The sequence below is a fragment of the Oratosquilla oratoria genome, chromosome 3 (assembly GCF_046742065.1).
Source record: "Oratosquilla oratoria isolate Oo_2021 chromosome 3, ASM4674206v1, whole genome shotgun sequence".
In the NCBI taxonomy this organism is placed as follows: Eukaryota; Metazoa; Arthropoda; class Malacostraca; order Stomatopoda; family Squillidae; genus Oratosquilla; species Oratosquilla oratoria.
In genome coordinates this window covers 51581079-51602665 of record NC_134779.1, presented here as the reverse complement: position 1 = coordinate 51602665, position 21587 = coordinate 51581079, and the positions used below count along the sequence as shown (strand labels likewise).

The following is a 21587-nucleotide window of genomic DNA, read 5'->3' as shown; positions in this document are numbered from 1 at the left end:
AACTCGTGATCGAGAGCTAGTTCCATCCCGTAGGAGAGCTCAGAGCTCGTGTATGACCGATCTATGGGTAATGCTGTTGTGACCTTATGCACACACATACACCCAACTCCTCGCCCGCGAGTTGGAGTAACAACCCGCAGCGTGTGTGTGTGTGTGTGTGTGTGTGTGTGTGTGTGTGTGTGTGTGTGTGTGGACAGACATTTGTCAGCGTACGTACGTACAGGTTCGTGATGGCTCGACCGTGAGCGCAATACATTGTGGCATCGAAAACACTCACTGGGGTTATGACTGTCATCGCGCGACATCGAAGCTTTAGTTGAAAGCTACATCGCCGAGTATGGCTGCAATCCCGCCAGGGTGTAGACGTTTGATTGGAAACACATTTGCGCAGTTACGATTCGCAATTGCATTCTCCTGTCAACTTCTGCTCTGTATCGGGATACGCATACAGTAGGTTGCAACACCTGTGCTTCCTTAACTTTGGGAGGTTGTCAACGGCACCTGTCAAGGCTCCTGAATTGTGGGCAATTACAAAATGCTCATGTATTTATCACCATCGTCAACTGCGAACTATCGGGTGAAAATGGAGTTGCTTTGTAACTTTACTTCTCTGAAAAGAAGATACTAAAAAAATTTATTCCAGTGATTATGGAAATATAATGGTGTGAATTCTTCTGGTGCATACAGTCTTAGCCGTAACAAAGCCTATAATGTATGTCACCATGGCAACGGAGTAATAATACAGGCCCTAATAGTATATTCAAATAATTGAAAACAATATGTGTGTGCGTGCGTGTGTATGCGTGCGTGTGCGTGAGTGCGTGCGTGGATGTGTTCGTGTGTGTGGATGTGTGTGTGTGTGTGTGTGTGTGTGTGTGTGTGTGTGTGTGTGTGTGTGTTGGTGGATGCGTTCGTGTGCGTGGATATGTGTGTGTGTGTGTGTGTGTGTGTGTGTTGGTGGATGCGTTCGTGTGCGTGGATATGTGTGTGTGTGTGTGTGTGTGTGTGTGTGTGTGTGTACGCGTGCGTGCACACACATTTTGTTATCCCATGACTGTTCGAGGCCTTTCAACACTATTGTTTCATATTCATGCACACACAAGTTAAATAATATCAACAATCCCGCATTCAATAACAATTTACGATACAAACATAGAATGAATGAAAATAGAGAATTGATTCATCACCGTGTGAACGGCACATAATAAGAGCATAATGTACATTAATGACCATAAAGTGTTGGCGTTACTATCAGTCTTTCTTCTCCAGGTTTCACATGAATATATCTATGATACAGTCATAATATATGTATATATGCGCACACACACACACATATACACACATTATATATATATATATATATATATATATATATATATATATATATATATGCGTGTGTGTGTGTGTGTGTGTGCATGTGTGTGTGTTTGCGTGCGTGTGTGTGTGTGTGTGTGTGTGTGTGTGTGTGTGTGTGTGTATGTGTGTGCGTGTAAGCATAATGTGTACTGTTTTTACACGTTAAAAATACCAGTCAAAAAGTAACCATGCGATACCGCTTGTAACAACACAACACGTTTATCAATTAAGAATAAACGACCAAACCTTTGGTGCACTGGAATGATCATAATATGTAAACAAATGTAAAGTACAGCGTACGGGTAACTAATAGATGCAGCCTGTGGGGGGGCGGGGGAATGCATGTTGTTGCTGGGCCCTAAAACCAGCTGCAGATGGTGTATTACGTGTACACTGTAGTCTAGTTTTACCCACAGGCGAAACGAACCGTTGGATGAATGTGTAAAATGATGAGGCGGTGTATAGTCAAGCGCTGTAGGACAAAAACAAATGTGCCCTGAACGGGGCTGTACTGTACCTGTGTTAAGGTCGTGTACGTGTGTTAAGGTCGTGTACGTGTGTTAAGGTCGTGTACGTGTGTTAAGGTCGTGTACGTGTGTTAAGGTCGTGTACGTGTGTTAAGGTCGTGTACGTGTGTTAAGGTCGTGTACGTGTGTTAAGGTCGTGTACGTGTGTTAAGGTCGTGTACGTGTGTTAAGGTCCTGTACGCGTGTTAAGGTCGTGTACGTGTGTTAAGGTCGTGTAATGAATACACATGAGTCCAGGATACAGAGTGTACAGGATACAGAGGTACAGGATACAGAGGTACCGATGAAAGGAATTTGTGTGTATAACTGAGAGATTGGGCGTGTAGCGTGTATCCAGGCTAAATGTAGCGTGGAATTATAACGCGAGTCAAGTTACGTCTGTACCAGCGTCTGTAACAGCGGGCATGCAACATGTGTCTGGATTAAACAGAGAATTGTAGCGTCGAGGTAGAGGGGGCGTGTGGCGTGTAACAGGGGGGCGTGTGGCGTGTAACAGAGAGGTGTGTGGCGTGTAACAGGGGGGCGTGTGGTGTGTAACAGGGGGCGTGTGGTTTGTAACAGAGGTGTGTGGCGTGTAACAGAGAGGCGTGTAACAGGGGGGCGTGTGGCGTGTAACAGAGAGGCGTGTAATAGAGAGGAGTATGGCGTGTAACAGGGGGGCGTGTGGCGTGTAACAGAGGTGTGTGGCGTGTAATAGGGGGCGTGTAGCGTGTAACAGGGGGGCGTGTGGCGTGTAACAGGGACGCGTGTGGCGTGTAACAGGGACGCGTATGACAAAACTGGGTACTAACCAAGAGGCGGGGAATCTCGGATCTCTGCTGCTGCAAAGGAACAAACAACACCTGATGACCGACGGCTCCGCACACACCGTGAAATGGCGATGCTCGGGGGCATAATTACGCCCTCGGTGCATCACTAATTTATCATACAAATCCTACTCAATATTTGTTAATAATATATCACATCACCAATATCATATCATCACCTACAGTATAACATTTAACATGGCCTACATCATAAGGATAAATGGAATAACATCATATCAATTCCCCTCTTCCTCCTCCTCCTCCTCCCCTACCCGATCTCATTTGTGTCTCAAATTAAAGTAAAGTAAGCTTCTAATTCGCTACATACCTAGACAGTACTTTCTAATCTGGTGGGCTAGACAACTGCAGGACTTGGGTCCCCTCCCGATCCCTAAATACTTCACGAGACGTAAAACATAAAATAGTAACGGACATATGAACCTGGCCCAGCTTAAATGTGGAACGATGCTCGTATATTCTCCAACAAATAATTATGCATATCTCTGCAGGCATATATTGGGTGACTCGTATGAACACCTTAGAGCAGCGTTTCTCAACCAGGGTTCCCAGGAACCCTAATTAGGTTCCGCAAAAGGTCCCTAAGGGTTCCGCGAGAACAAGTGAGATAAGTTAAAGCACTTTTGATCTTTTTTATTTAACTTCATATACGTAATATAATTAAACACGCACGACATATCCTTGGTTATTGTAAAAATGTAATACAGACATCATAGAATCCAACCAATTTTACGATGAAAATAAAATGAGAAAGATTTTTTTTTTCTTTTTTTGAGTAGTGGTTCTTTGAGACGTGCAAATTATTTTAAAGGCTACGCAAGGGTAAAAAGGTTGAGAAACGCTGCCTTAGAGCAATGCGTGAACGCAATAAAGTCCTGCTTGTCAAGTTTTAGTACAAAGACACGAACAAGGTAGAGCCACAGAGCCCTCGACGAGCAGCACACGAACACCCAAAGGGTCGTGATGGCTCAGGTCATGTGAAGGTGTGACTTAACGATTGGTCCAACTGTGTTTATATCACAAAGGGTTAAGAAGGGATTTCCACGGGCTAACGGTTCGTCGAACGCGGTTCGACAGACACGTGTTTAAAGTGATGTGTGAACGGGGTATTTGGGGTTTAACCAACGTGTTCGACAACCAAATACCCCGTTCACACATCACTTTAAACACGTGTCTGTCGAACCGCGTTCGACGAACCGTTAGACCCGTTAGACCCCTATAATACAACTCAGTCTCATCATCACGTGATTTATTGTCTCCTTGATTTACTAGAGACAGCAACAGGATTTATATATATATATATATATATATATATACTAATAAAATAAAATAAAATCGATACTGACGTTACGGTATATATCTATCGGGTTCCATTTACTCGGAACGATAAGAGCTATCCAACGATATAGATAAGAAATGCACCTGTGAGGTTGGCATTCTTTCCTCATGCCATCCACTCAGTGTGGACACCAATGTGGACACCAGTGTGAACACCTAGCTCAGCATTCAACACCGCCATCTGTTGACGCAGATCTGCATGAGGTCTGTGAGCACCTGGCTTAAGGAAGTCACTTAGGTAAGAGATGACGTTCCCAAGTTGGATGTGCTACACTCACCACAGGGCCAGACATTATCAGCTCCTTCAACTACCTTTGTCCCATACGAGTGACCATTGTAACAAATGAATTTCAGCTAATGTACGAATGGAGGCAGACAGACTACCAAGGAAGGTGATGGAAGGAGTAGAGGGCAGATGACCAGTAGGGAGACCCAGGTACAGATGGATGGATGGAGTGAAGAAGGACGTGGAGAGGGTGGCACCAAGAGAGGACTGGAAGGAATTGGCAGAGGATAGAACCATCTGGAGTGCCATAGTGAAAGCGGTGAAGGGCTCTCCGGCCTGACAACCAACAGAGAGTAGTGAGAGAGATAATAGTAGTGGATGAGGGAGTAGATTTGATTTATGAATTTTTTTTTGGCTCGAAGGCCAAGCGCTGGAGCCGGTAGGCCATTCAGCGCATATTTATCTCATATAGATAAAAATTCAAGTAAAACAGTAAAAACAATAAACATTCACAAAAACACATCACAACAACATACACTCACAAGCACTCACATACACAATCTTAAATTTCATAAAATAAACCGATGTCTTTCAAAAACTTTACAACATTCTTCACATGAGCTTCCTCCCCTAAAATTTGTTTAAAAGATAAATTTGTTAAAAATTTTGCCCTGCGCTTATTAGAGAATGCAGGGCAGATGATGAGGGAGTAGAGCCAAGAGATGAATCACATAGGCAAGGGAGACTCGATTTTGGAAAGGCAGACTACATAGGTTTGAAGAAATTCTTTAAAGAAACAGGCTCAGTGGAATTCATGAATACCAATGGAACAAAGAAGAAATTGGAGTTCTTTCATGACATTTACAACCTGGGAGTGAACAAACATGTGCTAAAAAAGAAGAAACAGGATTGGTTCAACAAAAGGTGTGAGACAGCAGAAAAATCCAAAGGACATGGCTATAAGAACTGGAGGAAGAGATGGAACAATAAAACAAAAGAAACTTACAGAAAAGGCTAGAAATGACTATACAAGAATCCACAGGAGGAAAGTAGTTTTGAAAGAGGTGTTCTAGATAAATGTAGAGATGAACCAAAACTGTTTTACAGGTTTATCCATGGTAATCTGAGATACGGAGAAGTAATCACCAATGCTAACAGGGGGTGGTGACGTTTTTGAAGATATAATGAATAAAAGCTTCCAATCGCTCTTCACAAAAGAGATAATTTTATTTATTTGTTTTTTCTTTTTCTTTTTCTTTTTCCGGAAAGTGAGGGCAAGAATTCAGGTTTAGATGATAAAAATATAGATATGAGGGGCGTTCTCAATCTTCTGGGATCATTGGACGAGATAAAAGATTCAGGACATAGAGGTATTTCAAACTGGATATTTAAAGAACATAGGGAACAACTGGTGAACAAGATTCACACTTTTAGTGCACATTTAATCAAAAGAAGGCATAGTGCCACATGATTGGAACAGGGCTGATGTAGTACCAATCAACAAGGTGAAGTAAAGAGACACCACTAAATTATAGACCGAAATCACTGACCAACTCAATATTGAAATTATGTAAAAGGTTTGTGAGAGATCAATGGACTAAATGTCTTGATGGGATAAACAGTTTGGCAGACAGATTTGGCTTCAGATCTGAAAGATCATATGCGTCAAACCTCTTAAGCTTTTACTTGAGAGTGACTGATGTGCTTCAAGAGAGAGAGAGGGATGGGTGGACTTAGTGTATCTCGACCTAGATAAGGCTTTTGATAAGGTACCTCACAATCGACTTATGTGGACACTGGATCATACTGGTTAACTAAGAACCAAACTACTTGAATGGAAGAAAGATTTTCTGAAGGGAAGATACAAGAGGACAGTAGTAAAGGATAAAACGTCAGGATGGAGAGTAGTACCTGGCAGAGTTCCAATAATGTTTCTTAACTATGCTAAAGACATGATGCAAGCTACAACAAACTGTGCCAGCATGTTAACAACTGATGGAAAAACAATGCGAAAGGTGACAAATAAGGACTGTAAGCTATTGCAAATATATATATATATATATATATATATATATATATATATATATATATATATATATATATAAACACTATTTTCACATGGAGATGAGAGCGGAAAATTAATTTCAATACCTAAAACTGCAAAGCACTGGAAATGGGCTTGCAAAAGACATCTTTAAAATATTCCCTGGGAAGTGAAAACACTGCAAACGCAAAGGACGAGAAAGATTTGGGAGTGTTGCAAAGACACCCCATCAATAGGTGGGACGATGTCCTGGTGCTCTAGACGCAACAACAATAATAATACATATTGGTAATAAAAACCCAAAGTATTATTATACATATCACTTGAGTTTTATTCTTCCATAAAAGGACAGATGTTAAAGGAGAACGCTGTAGGTCTTAAAGCTGTAAACTTAAATGTTGCAATTTATCTAATGTCCTTTTTTTTCCTTCCCGCTCTATCCTCGAATTCCCACATTCATTCTCTTTTTGTCTCGTGCACTCTCTTAAATATAATCTGATTTTAGCCTTCTCCTTTCACCTTTCCGCCTTGTCGTATGTACTGCGCATTGATCATCCCCTCCTCTTCGTCTATTGCTCTTCATACACCCAAGAGTCGTTCCTCACTTCTTATAGCGATTGTCGTCGTAGGTCCCAATCACGCCATTCACTTCATCCAGTGATCATCTCACTTATTTACTCGTTAATTGGATCTGATCACCCGGGCCAATCTCGCGGCCGCTACAAATCACCTCCACTCCGACCGTCTAGTCGGACATCCTCTTTGTCTTCTTCGTTCAGTACCGAGTCTCACTCCACCCTCGCCTCTCTCCCTCTCCTCTATCCATCAATTTCGTGGCTGTCGACGCCACTCACTCCCTTTCACTCCCACCCCTGACACGAACCACCAGCGGCGCACGCACACACACTGCTCCACGGCGCAGTGGTGCCGTCCCCGACCGCTAATTCAGAGATCCGAGTTCGAGTCCCGCCCAAGGATGAAAAAAAAAACTATGCATCTCTGCACTGCGTGCCGCCACTCCAACTCTGGTGGACAAGGAGTTGTGTGTGTGTGTGTGTGTGTGTGTGTGTGTGTGTGTGTGTGTGTGCGTGTGTGATCACTCCATTACCCATGGATTGGGGCATATATGAGCGCTGAACTCTCATCGGGGACGGTAATAGCTGTCGATCATGAGTCCAACACGTGATCCAAGACCGTGAGGACTCTCGCTCTCTCACATAAACACACACGCACGTACACATACAAAACATAAATACACATGCATATAAACACACACACACTTTACATATGACTTCGAAGTTCTCGTCCCAAGGTTATAGCTGTTGATCAAACGTTCAACACGTGATCCACAATCACACTCCCGCGAGCTCGGACTACATACGAATTATAGAAACCTCATCAGGGAAAGTAATAGCCGCCTAAGGTCATTATAATTGCTCACACCCGCACGCAGAGTGGTGGATGTCTGGAACGAACTGGACGAGGGAACAGAGTGTGCAAAAGCCATACAAGAACTTAAGAACAAACTAGATGTTGAAAGGTACAAAAGACGGGTCACTACGAGCATAGCTCCCTTCCCGTATAGTACAACTAGGTAAACACACACACACACACACACACACACACACACACACACACAGGGCTGAAATAATTTAAGTATCGTTGCGGGGAGTTGGGTGTGTACAAGTGCGTGTAAGGCCACAGTACCCATAGATAGGTCATATGAGCTCTGAGCTCTCGTCCGGGAGGTTAATAAGAGTCGATCACGAGTCCAACACGTGATCCAAGACCATGCTGAATCACATACACACGCACACACAAACACACACAAAGTACGTGAGCATACTGCGGCAAATGACAAAAGAACACCCTATAGTTGATCTTTAAACCATTTCGCTTTGATGGTACCTTTGCATGTTTTGTACCTGGTGCCACTACACAACATCGTTCAGCTCACGGCAGGATCCTCATACTCTAAGAGGTTACCAGGGTGGAATTCTCCCGGTGTTTTCGAGTTGGTTTTGTAACTCGTAAGCTGGGCAGCATGGCTCCGGCTCGACACGCCCAGTAGCTTCAGTGTTCAGCTTGACTTGATTGGGTGGGTGAGAGGTGAAGAGTTGTATTTTCACTGTGTATTTTCCAAATAAATGTTTTTTGTTCATACGTATTTTGGTTTATATTTTTTTTAATTTGGGTAAAATTCTCCCCGGTTAACCTTCCACGTTAGCAAAATAGAGGGTTATCATTCTAGGTTAAGACTTTCAGCTACCTTCGCAGACTTGGTTCTACCTAACACAAGGGTATCGTTAGGGTTTACGAGGAAACGAGACGCAAAAACAGATATCGTTATTCGCTCTTCGCATGGCAGATTGTGTTCATGGTCACGACTTCACGAATTTTGTTTCTTTTGTCGTGGAGACCTGGTAACACTACAATGGGTGATGGGCCGAGGTGGCAGTGACTTGGCGCTACACGCAATTCAATCCAAGCCAATCATGCGTACCGAAAGGTAGCGTATCTAGAGCAAGGCTGTCAAATCGTAAACGAGTTGTGTTTCTATGAACATTGTTTTTTCTGGTGTAGCATAAAGCACATTCGTGTGATCAACACGGGGGACGCAAACAAGGTCATCATATTAAGACAACAGGCAGGACTCGCAGTAATGGATTGAAATTGGACAAATTTATATTTAGGAAGGAAATAGGCAAGAATTGGTTTACTAATAGGGTGGTCAACGAATGGAATAGACTTAGTAACCTGTAGTGAGCTCTGAAACTATCAGCTGTTTTAAGAAACGATTAGACAACTTTATGGATGGGGATGACAGGTGGTAATAGACATGGAACTGCCTAGTGTAGGCCTTATGGTCTCTTGCAGTCTCCTTCATTATGTTCTTATGCACAGCTGTGGGGATACATTTTGGGTAATGTGGAAATATGCGAGAACACGCAACAGCATTGCATCCTTGATCATTTTCCCACTGGACAAAATGATGCTGTTGAGTGCTCTCGCATATTTCCACATTACCCTCAGCTGTGCATAAGAACATAAGAATGAAGGAGACTGCAAGAGACCATAAGGCCTACACTAGGCAGTTCCATGTCTATTACCACCTGTCATCCCCATCCATAAAGCTGTCTAACCGTTTCTAAAAACAATCGAGTGTCAGCGTTCACTACTTGGTTGCTAAGTCTATTCCATTCGTTAGCCACCCTATTAGTAAACCAATTCTCTTCTATTTCCTTCTTAAATCTAAATTTGCTTATTACTGCGAGTCCTGCCCTGTTGTAATAATTTTCAATTGAGCAATTTTTGGATGAAAAAACGGGCGATATGACGTCACTGAGACGAGTTTAATCGAAATGTTGGTTTCCTTCGGCTGAACAAGATTAAATGGTGACATGCGTGAAGAGGCTAACGGTGGTATTCTTAAAAAAAAATTCTTTCCCTTCCAAGGATTTATATAAGATTTATATAAGGAAAGATTCATATAAGGAAAAGATTTTTTTTTTAAGAATACCAATGTAAGAAATCACCGATCCAACTCCATTCCGACGAAATGCAACAGGAAGGCATCTTTTACGGCAGCAATCGATATACCGCGCCGGCCGGCCTGTCTCCACACACTTTCCCCTCGGCAGTTCCCGTTCCTCCTGAAGAGGAGTCGCCTCTCTAGCACCGCAGCCAGGCCCTCCACCCATTTCCTGCCCTCAAGTCTTCCTCCTCCTGTGAGCACGATGCCAGATGAATAACTGCAGTCACGAAGAACCGAGAACTGCAGTCACGAAGAACCTCCGATCAACAGAAGAGGAGAGGAAGAGAAAGAGTCTGAGAATGTGGTTGGGAGGTGGAGGGGAAGTGGAAAAAGGACGTGGAAGTGGAGAGTAACAATGAGAAGGAAAGGGGGCGTGGAGGAAGAGAAGAAAGAGGAGGAGGAGGAGGAGGAGGAGGAGGAGCTGAAGTTGGATAGGAGAGGAGAGGAAGGATAAGAGTCTTGGGATGTGGTTGGACAGCGGAGGGGAAGTGAAAAAAAGACGTAGAAGAGGAGAGTAACAACAAGAAGAAAAGGGGGCGTGGAGGAGGAGGAGGAGGAGGAAGAGGAGAGGAAGGATAAGAGACAGGGAAGGGAGAAGAGTGAGAATGGAGAATAGAAAGATGGAGAGTTGAAGGAGAGAAAAATAAGGAAACTGGGCCAAGGACGATGATGAGACCAAATGAGATGGAGGAAGAAAGGAGGAGGGGACGGGGGAGGAGGGAAGAAAGAGGAAAGGAGGGAAGGGAAGAGTGAGGAATGGAAAAGACGAAAGAAGGAAGGGGAGAGAAGAGGAGGAGGAAAGGGAAGAGTGAGGAATGGAAAAGACGAAAGAAGGAAGGGGAGAGAAGAGGAGGAGGAAAGGGAAGAAAGGAAAAGAGAAGGAAAAAGAAAGAGAAGGGAAAGAAAGAAGAGAAGGAAAGGGGGAAGGGAAGAGTGAAGGAAAGGATAGGAAAGGAATGAGAAGGATAAGGAAGGGAGGGAAAGAAAAGGGAAGGGAAGTAAAGGGAGGTAACGGGGAGAGAAGGAAAGAAATAGGAAGAGATGTGAAATGTATGGAAGGGGAAGAAAGGGGAGGAAACGGAAGGGGGAAAGTGAGATCAGATAAAGGAAGGAGGGAGAAGGAAGGGGAGGAGGAACAAAGGAAGGAGAAGGAAGGGAAGGAGGAGCAAGGAAAGGGGGAAGAAAGGGCAGGGATGGGAAAGAAAGGGGAAGAAAGGGAAGGGATGGCAAGGGAAGAGAAGAGAATGGAGGGGAGAGGAGAGAGGGAGAAGGGGGAAGGGGGAGGGAAGCAAAGAGGGAGTTAGGGAGAAAAGGGGAAGGAGAGGGAACAGACGAAGACTGACATGCTGAAGGGGAGACGAGGGGAAAAGAGGGAGGTGACGTGAATAAAGGAAGCAAAAACATAGTTGGAGGAATACATTTGGGGTGACGCTACTGACTTCGGAGTGTAGAGCCCGGCAGGAGATCGGGGTAGGGGGGAGGGGTAGGGGGAGGGGGGGAATGGAGGAAAATAAGAACAGCTGGAGAGGAAAAGAAAAAAGAAGACAACACGACAAGTGAGAATAGACAAGGCGGTATGTGGAACACGGAAAATATTTGTCGGTTCTGTGGTAATACCAGAAGTTACGTGGGGGGAGGAATCTTGGAGAAGGGGGTGGGGTAATCAGGACGATTGGGGTGTTGGAAACATGTTTAATATATATATATATATATATATATATATATATATATATATATCATACAGACGAGTGGTTAAAGGCGGGTGCTGTGGACTCTCTTGGGTCTATAGGCGGTGGTTCGAATCCTCTGCGCGACGGTCATGGATTGTATGATTGATGTCGCTGTATATATATATATATATGGGGGGAAGGAAGACCACAACCTCCCAAAATGAAAACAGGATAGAGAGAGGGATGATAGGAAGAAGAAAAGAGCGAAGGATGGATAGGACATCGCTGGGAACGGAGCTGGTAACAACTATTTTAGGGGGAAGGGGAGGGGGTCTTTCCACAACGACCGTGCCAGCAGGATTATTCCCGAAAAAAAAAAGAAAAAAAAAAAATCAATGTAGTGTAAAATGTTCCTAATTTAATCCATCTCTTCCATATACTCGTTACCTTTGTATGCTACGTATCCGACGAGCATCCACTACCCAGAATATCCTCCCCTCCTCCTCCTCGTCCTCGTCCTCCTCCTCTTCCTTCTTCCCCTTTCCCTTCCCCTCCCCTGTCCCTCCCTCAACTCAGCCGCCCAATCTCCCAAAATATTCGTGTTCCCTCGAGTTTTCTTGTCGGCTGACGTCATCAGAGTACCTTCCCTGGAAACGTGGATAGCCCTGGCATGAGCTGGAAAGGGTCTCCGAGGAGGGGGAGGGGGAGGGGGGCGAACGAGGTTCTATGAGACGCGAAAGAAAGAAGACTGTAGTAGGGAAAGAATGGAAAACAAGAGAAAGAGTCGACGCAAGGGGGAGCGTTGGAAGAATGGAAGAGCAAGGCACGTAGGACAATGGAATGCATGTGCGATGGAATATATAACACGGATGATAGATGGAAGGAAATTCGTGAGTGGTAAAGAAGAGTAAAATAGGTTTGTGGTGCTGGAGGGAAGTGCAGGGATAGGGTGGAATGATTATGGTGGAAGGGATATGAGTACTGCTGATTGTGGAATCAATATGACAGTACCAAAGGTGGCAGTGAATAGGTCTGGGATGGTGGAAGAGATCCCTGGAGACGACGGTGGTAGCAACGCGCAGGAGAGAAAGAAAGGAACGAAGGAAGGAACACACGTTCCAGAAAAGAAAGATCACAAAGGAAATCAAGCTGAATCGAAGGAAAGGGGAGGTGGAAAAGGAAACACGGCATCACGGAATGTGCGGAAATTGAGTGATAATAATAAAGGCAAAGGGACAAGCAAAAACGGAGGGAGGGGAGAAGAGGCGAGGGGGAGGGGAGAAGACGGGAGGGGGAAGGGGAGAAGAGGGGAAGAAAGGAGAGGGGAGGGGAGAAAACGGGAGGGGGAAAGGGGAGAAGAGGGGAGGAAAGGAGAGGGAAGGGGAGAAGAGAGGAGGAAAGCAGAAACGAGGGGAGAAGAGGGGAGGAAAGGAGAGGGAAGGGGAGAAGAGGGGAGGAAAGGAGAGGGAAGGGGAGAAGAGGGGAGGAAAAGAGAAGGGAAGGGAGGAGGTAGAGGTAGGGGATGAGAGAAGAGGAGGAGGAGGAAGGAGAGGAAGAGGAGGGAGAGGAGAGGAGTGGAAGGAGCGGGGAAAAAAGAGAGGAGGGAAGAGAAGTCAAGAAGGGAGGAAAGTGGGAAGAGATGAAAATAGGGTACTGGAGAGCAGAAAAAATTACAGGAAAAAGGAGGAGGAGGAGGAGGAGGGGAGGAGGAGGAGGAGGAGGAGAGGGAGGAGGAGGAACGAGGCAAGGAGACGAGAGAGGAAAGGAAGAGAGAGAGAGAGAGAGAGAAGGAAAGAGAGGGGAAATGATGATAAAGAAGAAGAAGCAGAGGTCATTCGCGCAAGAGAGGGAGAGGGTAAGGGAGTATGGGCAGGAAAGTCCAGCGGACGGGACATCTGGTTATAAGAACAGAAACGAGGATATGAATAACAACAGCAGCAGCAGCAGCAGCAAAGCAAAACAAAGAGGGTTAGCAGTGCGATAAAATCAACGAACAAAAGCGGGGGCGAGCATCAGAGTAATGAAAGGTGGACACGAAGATAGCAAGAGATAATGGAAACAAAACGACGTCAGTGTACACTGGAAGAAGAGAAAAAAAAAGTATTGGAAAAATGAATAAACGCTAATGTACAGAACAGTAAAACGAATGAAAAAACGGTGATGAAAGAGACAATAATTACGGACAAGGGACAATGGAGATGAAAGGTAAAGGCGAAAGGAACTACGGCATTATGAGATACCTAGATATTACTCGTTTGCGCAGATAGATATAGGGATGGTTAGAGTCTGGCTGCGACTGAAAGGGAGGCAAGCATTTCCTACAGAATATAGAGCATCAAAGACGTGTATACACACGCACACACACACACAAATACATGTCATATCCTTGCTCAAGGGAGATAGTAACAAACTGCAGCGTTAATGAAGCTTTAAAGACCTGAGAAGGGCTCGGAATTGTAGGGGCTTCGCAGTGTGTGAGTACTTGGGTTTGTAGGTGTGTGTGTGTGTGTGTGTGTGTGTGTGTGTGTGTGTGTGTGTGTGTGTGTGTGTGCGTGTGTGTGCATGAGCGCGTGCCTGTGTATTTACCTAGTTGTATTTTACGGGAAGGGGAGCTATGCTCGTGGTCTCCCGTCTTCATATCTCATTTTATCTACACTGTTTGTACGTATGAGTACGCGTAAAGGTTGGGACTTTACGATTCAGCAGGTTAGAAAATGATACCGGAAGGGGACGAAAGAACAACAAGAGAACGAAGGAGAACAGGAACAAGGAATTCAGAGAGGACGTGGTAGGTAGGGAGGGGCAGAAAGAGAATCCGAGAATGAGCAACGGCTACAGATTGGAAAATAGGTTTTCTGTAATTGGGGTACGAGGGCAGATGGGTAACAAGATTTGGGTTCGGTGTGCAAATGGGTGAAACAGGAAAGGAGGAGATGAGATCTAAGATTTGGGTTATTGAGGAGGTGGGAGTGCGATCGGGGAGGTGGAAAATTGGAATAGGCACGGGTATGAAGGAGAGAAAAGGAGCACATTGGCAAACTGATGGAGGCAAGAAACACGCAAGAGTTCGAACTTGATAATGACAAGGGAAAATTAATACACTATACGGGGGCAAAGACTTGGAATCTACGAGAAACAGAAAGGAGAAATCTAAATGAGTTTGAGATGAAGTACATGAGAAGTATGGTGGAGGGTTGACAGGATGGATAATGGCAAATGGGGTGATGAGTAGATCATGGGTGGAGAGCGTTCTAGTAGACAGGGCTGATGAACGAATACTGGGATAGTTTAAACACATGAAAAGAATGAGTGAAGAAGGAAAAGAAGTGTGGAAAGCAGAGGTGGATGGAGTAAACTTGAAAGGACGACCAAAATTGAGATAGATGGATGGATGGGGTGAAGGGACCTTGGGTTGCTTCAACTGCTTCTTGGGTGGGAAAAGGATTTAATTGTGATTTTTTTTCCTGCTGTTCACAATTTGCTGTAACCTGTTTCCCATCTCTTGCAACCTGTTTTATTAATTTTGTGACGTTTCTGTTCGTCTGCTGTAGTTCTTTTTCTTGTTCTGTTAGGAAATACTATATTTCTAATTCATTTCTCTCTTTCTTGAGCGTCGTCATCTCTTGCGTATATTTCGGAATGTATTTTATCCTGTAGCCTCGAGGAATATGTCTCCTGTTTGCCTTCACGATGGTTGCTACAATTTCATCCATTGCTATATCTATGAAAAAGAATTAGTCTGCTGAAGGTCTCCAAGTTGATCTCCATAGCTTCAATATAGGATTGCCAATTTGCTTTTTATGAGAAGATTATCTACTGGGATGGTTACTCGATATTATCATGTTTATGTTGGGAACTGTTCCAATAGTTTGCACTCTTTTTGGTCTACAGTTTTTGTTCCAATGATCTTCTTATGTGAAAAAACAGGATTAAAGAAGAGGAAAATAGTTTGGAAAGTGTTAGGGCGAATACAGTGAGTTTCTGAGCCTGTTTTAGAGACCAGGTAACGGCCCCTCGGGGCCGCACCTCCTCGTGATAGAGAATGGTGTGTTGTTCCGCAATTCGGCGAAGAATCCTGGGTTTCTTGGCATCTTCTGCATCTTCGTCGAGCCTCTGACAACAAGAAGGTTGATCTTCGCCACACATTCCCCCCCCCCATCCCCCCACCCACCTCCACGGTACACAATTTCAATAACCAGCCTGACAGCCAGAATAAAAATATAATACCAAACATAATTACTAGTTTAACATCTGACCATTTCAGTTTTTCGTCGTAAGAACTGACTTTTTCTTCTTGAATATAGTAGGATTTGCACATAAAAAAACAGAACTTCGTTTGAAAAACATCTTTGGTTTTCTTTTAGTGATTTCCGTGAATAAAAATATGAAAGGCGGGGTAATTTTTGGGGGGTTTGGCGGGGTACTACACAAGTATACCATCTCCCTTGTGGCCAAAGAACCATCCAATACAAACGGGAATGTTCGAACCACCAACGGATCACACACAGGAGGCGACAGAATCTTCCAGCAGGAAAGGGGTCAAATTCTACCTCGATTAATTTGTTTGCGTGTGTCACCCTCTCATAAATCTATTAAACATTTTTAGACGCTCTGCTAAGGGATTCGAACCCTGACCTGTGCGTACATAATCACGAAGTCAGGGTCAGGTCAGGGTTCGAATCCCTTGGCAGGGCGTCTAAAATGTCCAATCTGTCTTAAACATACACAACTCATCTATGTTGACTAAAAACATCCTTCGACTTTATCAAGCTGTGGGAAGAATCCTTCAATCCCACAGGACTAACAGGAAGATAAATATGAAAAGAAAGGTGAAGAATAAGGACCAAGTGAGCAAATCTATGAAGGAAAGAGAATGAAAAAAAAAGAAGGGGAAATTCGTATAAGAGAAAAATGTGTGAAGTGGCATACGTATGTGGAAAAAACAACCTTTAGTAATGCATGGGCAGGGGGGAACAGCGCCGAAAGGATGAGAAGTCCTGGCACCCTTTTCTCCAAGCTGGAGAGAAAAAGTGCCACCTTCAGGAGGAGGGAGACGAGGAGGAGGAGAAGAGGGAGGAAGAGGAGGAAGGAGAGGAGGAGAAGAGGGAGGAAGAGGAGGAGGAGCAGGAGGTAGGAGGAGGTGCAGGAGGGAGAGGAGGAGGAGAGAGAAGGAGGAGGAGGGGGGCGAGGAGGTGCACGAGGTGGGGGTCGACGAGGAGGTAGAGGACGAGAAGGAGGATGTGAAGGGCGAGAGGTAGGAGGAGGAGGAGGAGGAGGAGGAGGAGGAGTAGGAGGAGGAGGAGGAGGAGGAGGAGGGGGGGCACGACGGTTGGCGGACAAAATCAATGGGCGTGTAGAGCGAACAAAGGTTGGGAAAAAATCGCGAAAAAAAAATCGCGAAAAAAGGGTCGTAATGGGAACATGTGAGAAAGAAATAATGGTGGGGGAGGGGGAGGGGGGGAAACTGCCGAAAAGAATCCCGAATGAAAGAAGTGGGAAGAAGAATATGGCAAGAATCGAGAGAGAAGAGGACAGGAGAGGAGAGGAGAGAGAGTGACTGCTCGATAGCCAAGTGGGAGGAAGAGGGGGGGGAGGCGGGGTTGGGGGGGGGGAGTTCTGGACTGACGGGGAGGAAGAAATACGAGTACAAAGGAGCTGAGAGACAAGGAGGAAGGGATGAAGCCCCAAGTGGTTCCCTCACCGCCGCCTTTACGACCAGAAGGAAAGCTGCACTTGTTCCCCCTGCAGGGGCAAAGTAGTGGCGTTGGGAGGAGGAGGAGGAGGAGGAGGAGATGTGGGGAGGCCGGAGTAGTAAGTTTGGTAGGAAGAAGAGGAGAAAGGTGCTGGAGAGGAGTAGTGGGAGGAGGGAGAGGAGTAGTGGGAGGAGGGAGAGGAGGGGAAGAGAGTGGGAGGGGGAGTAAAGAGAAGGAGGGGAGGAAGAAGGAAAGAGTGAGGAGAGGAGAGCGGAGGGGGAGAAGGGTAGGAGAGGGGAAGGGAGGGGGAGCAGAGGGAAGGTCAGGAGGGCGTGGAGAAGGATGAAGAGAAGGAGGAGGGGAGAAGAAGGAGCAAGAGTTGAAGAAGGAGGAGATGGAGGAGAAGGAGGAGGAGGCGGGACAGGAGGAGGAAAAGGAGGAGGGGAGGAGGAGGAGGGGAGGAGAAGGAGGGGAAGAGAAGGAGGGGAAGAGAAGGAGGAGGGAAGGAGAAGGGTGGGAGAGGATAAAATGTTAGCGTAGAGTTGAGATGGATGACAAAAAGGAGGACAAAAAAAAAAAAAAAAAATAGAGTAAGAGCAATATTAGACTATATACATGGAGCACAACGGACCATGAATCGAACACAGAAAGGTCACGAAAGTGATAAAGAAAAAATAAGACGCCGCGAGTTAATCTAAAGAACATTGCACATCAAAAGCAGATTTTAAACACAAAGGGGATATTATTAGAAAACGGAGAGTGACGTTCCGGCGATCCCTACCCTCAATATCGAATATAGTAAAACGATACCGCTGGTAAGTGGGGGGCCTACCCGTCTCTGCCTATCGTAACGAGAGAGTCTGGTAAGGATAACCTAAACCCACAGGCCGTGGATAGAAGATAACACTCCGGACATTAGATACGGATACCAGACACTGGGTGGTTCAGTTACCGGATATGAGTGGTCAGTTTGAGCTTGTTAAGTTCACAAGGGGCGTGAAGCTCTTAAGTCAGCATCTGGTGCTGTTCTCCCTCTCTACATCACGGGTTATTGTATTGATTAAAGATCATGGTAAGTCGGGTTGAATTAAGCTTACGATCTTGGCAGCCGAGAACAGTGATAAATCACCGCGAGATAATAATGAAGTTGTGAACGTTAACCTGCCTTATTCGGGAGAAAATATCTCCTTATTTGCGCCCCCAACATCAAAGAGGCAACAGTTGTCTTGCTATCTCGCTTATTCTCGACAACGTCAGCTATTTCTGTCCCTACTCGACTGAATATACACCGACCAAGCATGCAGTGCGGTCTCAATTGAATAATAGTCAATCAGGTTCAATGGTCCACACTCGGGTATGTATAAGTACATTTGCAACTAGATCATTACACGTGATCTAGCGCATTCGCCTACATCATGGCTCGGTGAGGGAGGGGGGGGGAGGTGAGAGCATTCCAAGTTATTTTTGCAGAGAAAAAAAAAAAACCGAGAGTAATACGAGGGATGGTGTAAGACCCTTTACATCCTGCTTCTTCCCTGCCGACCCACTACACTCTGTTATACCCACTAAATTTAACCCAGCTAATGGCCACCCACCTCCCGATTCCAAGTTGTCCTACGCGACGTCACATCACACCTAATCTATCAAGTCTTCCAGTGACGTCATAAACTGGTCTTCTGACGAGTCGTCTCTGAATTAATTACGACTTACCTCTTCTAACTACATTCTTCAGGTCCTTCACTTGTTTACCCTCATCTTCGCTTATCAGATATCCTAGACTCTATTCGTCCTTACTTTACCAAGTCCCTTCCCCTACCCTCTAGTCCTACGCAGTTTTCTTCCACCTATCCAGAAACCTTTTATCTTCCCAAAGTCCCTATCTGTTTCATAGGTGTCGACGTGCTTACCCCGATAATGGCGTTGAGTTCCGTCATGGTCACCTGCTTAGCCCGGTCAATCGCAGCCGCTACCTGCTGTTGATGCTGTTGGGGGAGAAAGAAAACGCATATTAGACGTTATTTTAAATAAAAGGCGAATGAGTCTACAAACGGTTAAGTTTGAATGATAAAAGAATGTATTTATGTTCTTTGGTCTGACATGAATGAAAACTGGATATACATTTTTATGTGTGACAGGTTGAATGATTATTTTTATATGTGACAGGTTGAATGATTATTTTTGTATCGGTTTAGGAGCGTAAAATGATGGCCGATAATGTTTTGTTTTTGGCGGGAAGTTATTTTAGCGGGAAGTTAGATTGAATGTTGTATACGCCCGAGTGTGAGCGAGACTTTGTGACCAATTCATTGGTGAATCAATCACGCAATACATAACTATCCCTCCATCCGTCTATTAATCAATCCGTTCAGCCAATCAGCCAACGGCCCAACATCAAAGCTGCATCGCTCCCCTCGACAATGAGAGCTAATTGCAACACAATCACAACCACTTACACAACCAACACCTAAGTTATTGGCAACATTGATTCAACTGCACAATCACTAGTACTTATGGAATCGCACCATACCATCTGAAACTACCACCATTGGCATTCTACGCGTGTTTTGCACCTTCAACCCAAACTGATAACATATGAATATTAATGCTACCTGGTACACAAAGGGTAAATCATACCGAGCTGCAGACGGGGACACAGGGTTGAATAAATTTCATTCCCTGGCGATTCTCAGTATAAGAAAGAGGTTTCGCTGGTACGTGAGGAGGACATCGAACCAGCCACCCCTTCGCCACGAGGTTGAAGGGCTATGGCTAGACCACAAGAAAAAGTGCCACCAAGTACCTTACCTCAATATGGGGTAATATTAACCATTTTGGTACCACGGGGGTGCCATGGAGATGAAATATGCATGTAGGGTGGTAGACAGGATACCAAGACAAGTGGCAACATTCCATAATTTAGTTTTTCGTCGGCTATTCCCAACGCTTCTCTCGTTTTAAGGACAATATTGCAAAAATCATGGTGTTGCTACAGGAGAGATTAAAGGAGGGGTAGTTATCATAAAAGTGATCATCATTTTATCTCCAATCCTGAAAGAATATCATGTGATTTTGGTTTGTTGGAATGTTACTTAAGTCCCTGGAATACCAACTGCACACAACTTTTGCAGTCTATTTCATCTTTTCCTAACCTTGAGGGAAATTTCAGTAACCCAAGGATTACTTGATGAGCAAAGAGTAATTTCATCAATCACATTTAATGATTAAATAAAGGAATTTTCTATTTCATCATTTGTTCATTGATATCTGTTAATAGCAAGTCAATTTTGAGGGAGACCATTAGCAGTTAACTGCTCCTGATGGTCCAGCATGATGGAGATGGCGGAACTGCCAAGCCTTTCACCTTCCGGCAGGGTTTGGACTGTTTCTGGACTGGGCTCACAATCTACCTCCTTCATCTTCCAACTACATTTCTTACACCTTTCCACACATGGAGAGCTCATAACCAACAACTGCTCCTCTCCTATTACTTTCAGTCAGTGTCAAACAGCCCCATACCAATACAATACAGGTAATAGCCCAAAAATTCTTCCCCGAGAAATTTGTGAGAGCCTCTCTCCTACAATCCTGCTGACATGTCTGTCAAGTGACAGGTTGTCTTTTATTAACACTCTCAAATCTTTCTCCTCTTTTGCTTTCATTATGCTCTTTCCAAGGAATAATTTCAAAATGGTCTTTCGCAGCTATTACCCATTTTATAGTGAAATTCATTTCCCACTCTTGGCTTCAAGCAAAAATAGTGTCTTGATCTTCTGGCAATAGTTTACAGTCCTCGTTTTTCAATCTTCTCATGATTTTTGCATCATCTACAAAAATGTTGGCATAGGTAGTACCTTCCATTGTGTCAATGAAGCAGACAGAAAATACTGTTGATCCAAGCACTGATTCCTGTGGAACTCCACTTGTTACTACTCTCCATCTCGACATCTTATCCTTTATTACTGTCCTATTGTATCCTTCCTTCAAAAAATCTTTGATCCATTTGAGTAGTTTGCCCCTCAGCCTTCCAACATGCTCCAATTTTCACATAAGACATCTGTGGGGGGCTTTGTTAAAAGCTTTCTCTAAGTCGAGGTACACACAGTCCACCCACCACTCATTTACAGCACATCAATCAATTTTGGAGAAAAATCTTGAAAGGTTCAATACAAACGACCTTCCAGACCTGAAGTCAAAGTGACTGTCAGAATGTTCACCTTTTCAGGATATTTGGTCCATCAGTCTTTCACAATCCTTTCACATAATTTCACTATTGTGCTGGTCAGTAATACTGGCCAATAATTTAGTTGTGTCTCCTTCTACCTTTGTGAATGGGTACCACATTTGCCCTTTTCCAATCAAGCGGCACAATGCTTT

The 21587-nt window shown here is 44.6% G+C and overlaps 1 protein-coding gene across 9 annotated transcripts in view; it reads right to left on the bottom strand.

Moving 5' to 3' along the window:
* Window positions 1–21587, bottom strand: part of LOC143022391 (TLE family member 5-like) — a 178636-nt gene that overhangs the window by 81119 nt on the left and 75930 nt on the right. For 7 of the 9 annotated variants that reach the window (XM_076180563.1, XM_076180615.1, XM_076180555.1 and 4 more), the window contains exons 7-8: window positions 19121–19195; window positions 2675–2704 (exon numbers count right to left, since the gene is read on the bottom strand). In XM_076180563.1, coding sequence (XP_076036678.1) covers window positions 2675–2704; window positions 19121–19195 — 105 coding nt within the window. The remainder of the gene's footprint in view (window positions 1–2674; window positions 2705–19120; window positions 19196–21587) is intronic. The other 2 variants (XM_076180597.1, XM_076180625.1) reach the window with 2 other exon arrangements.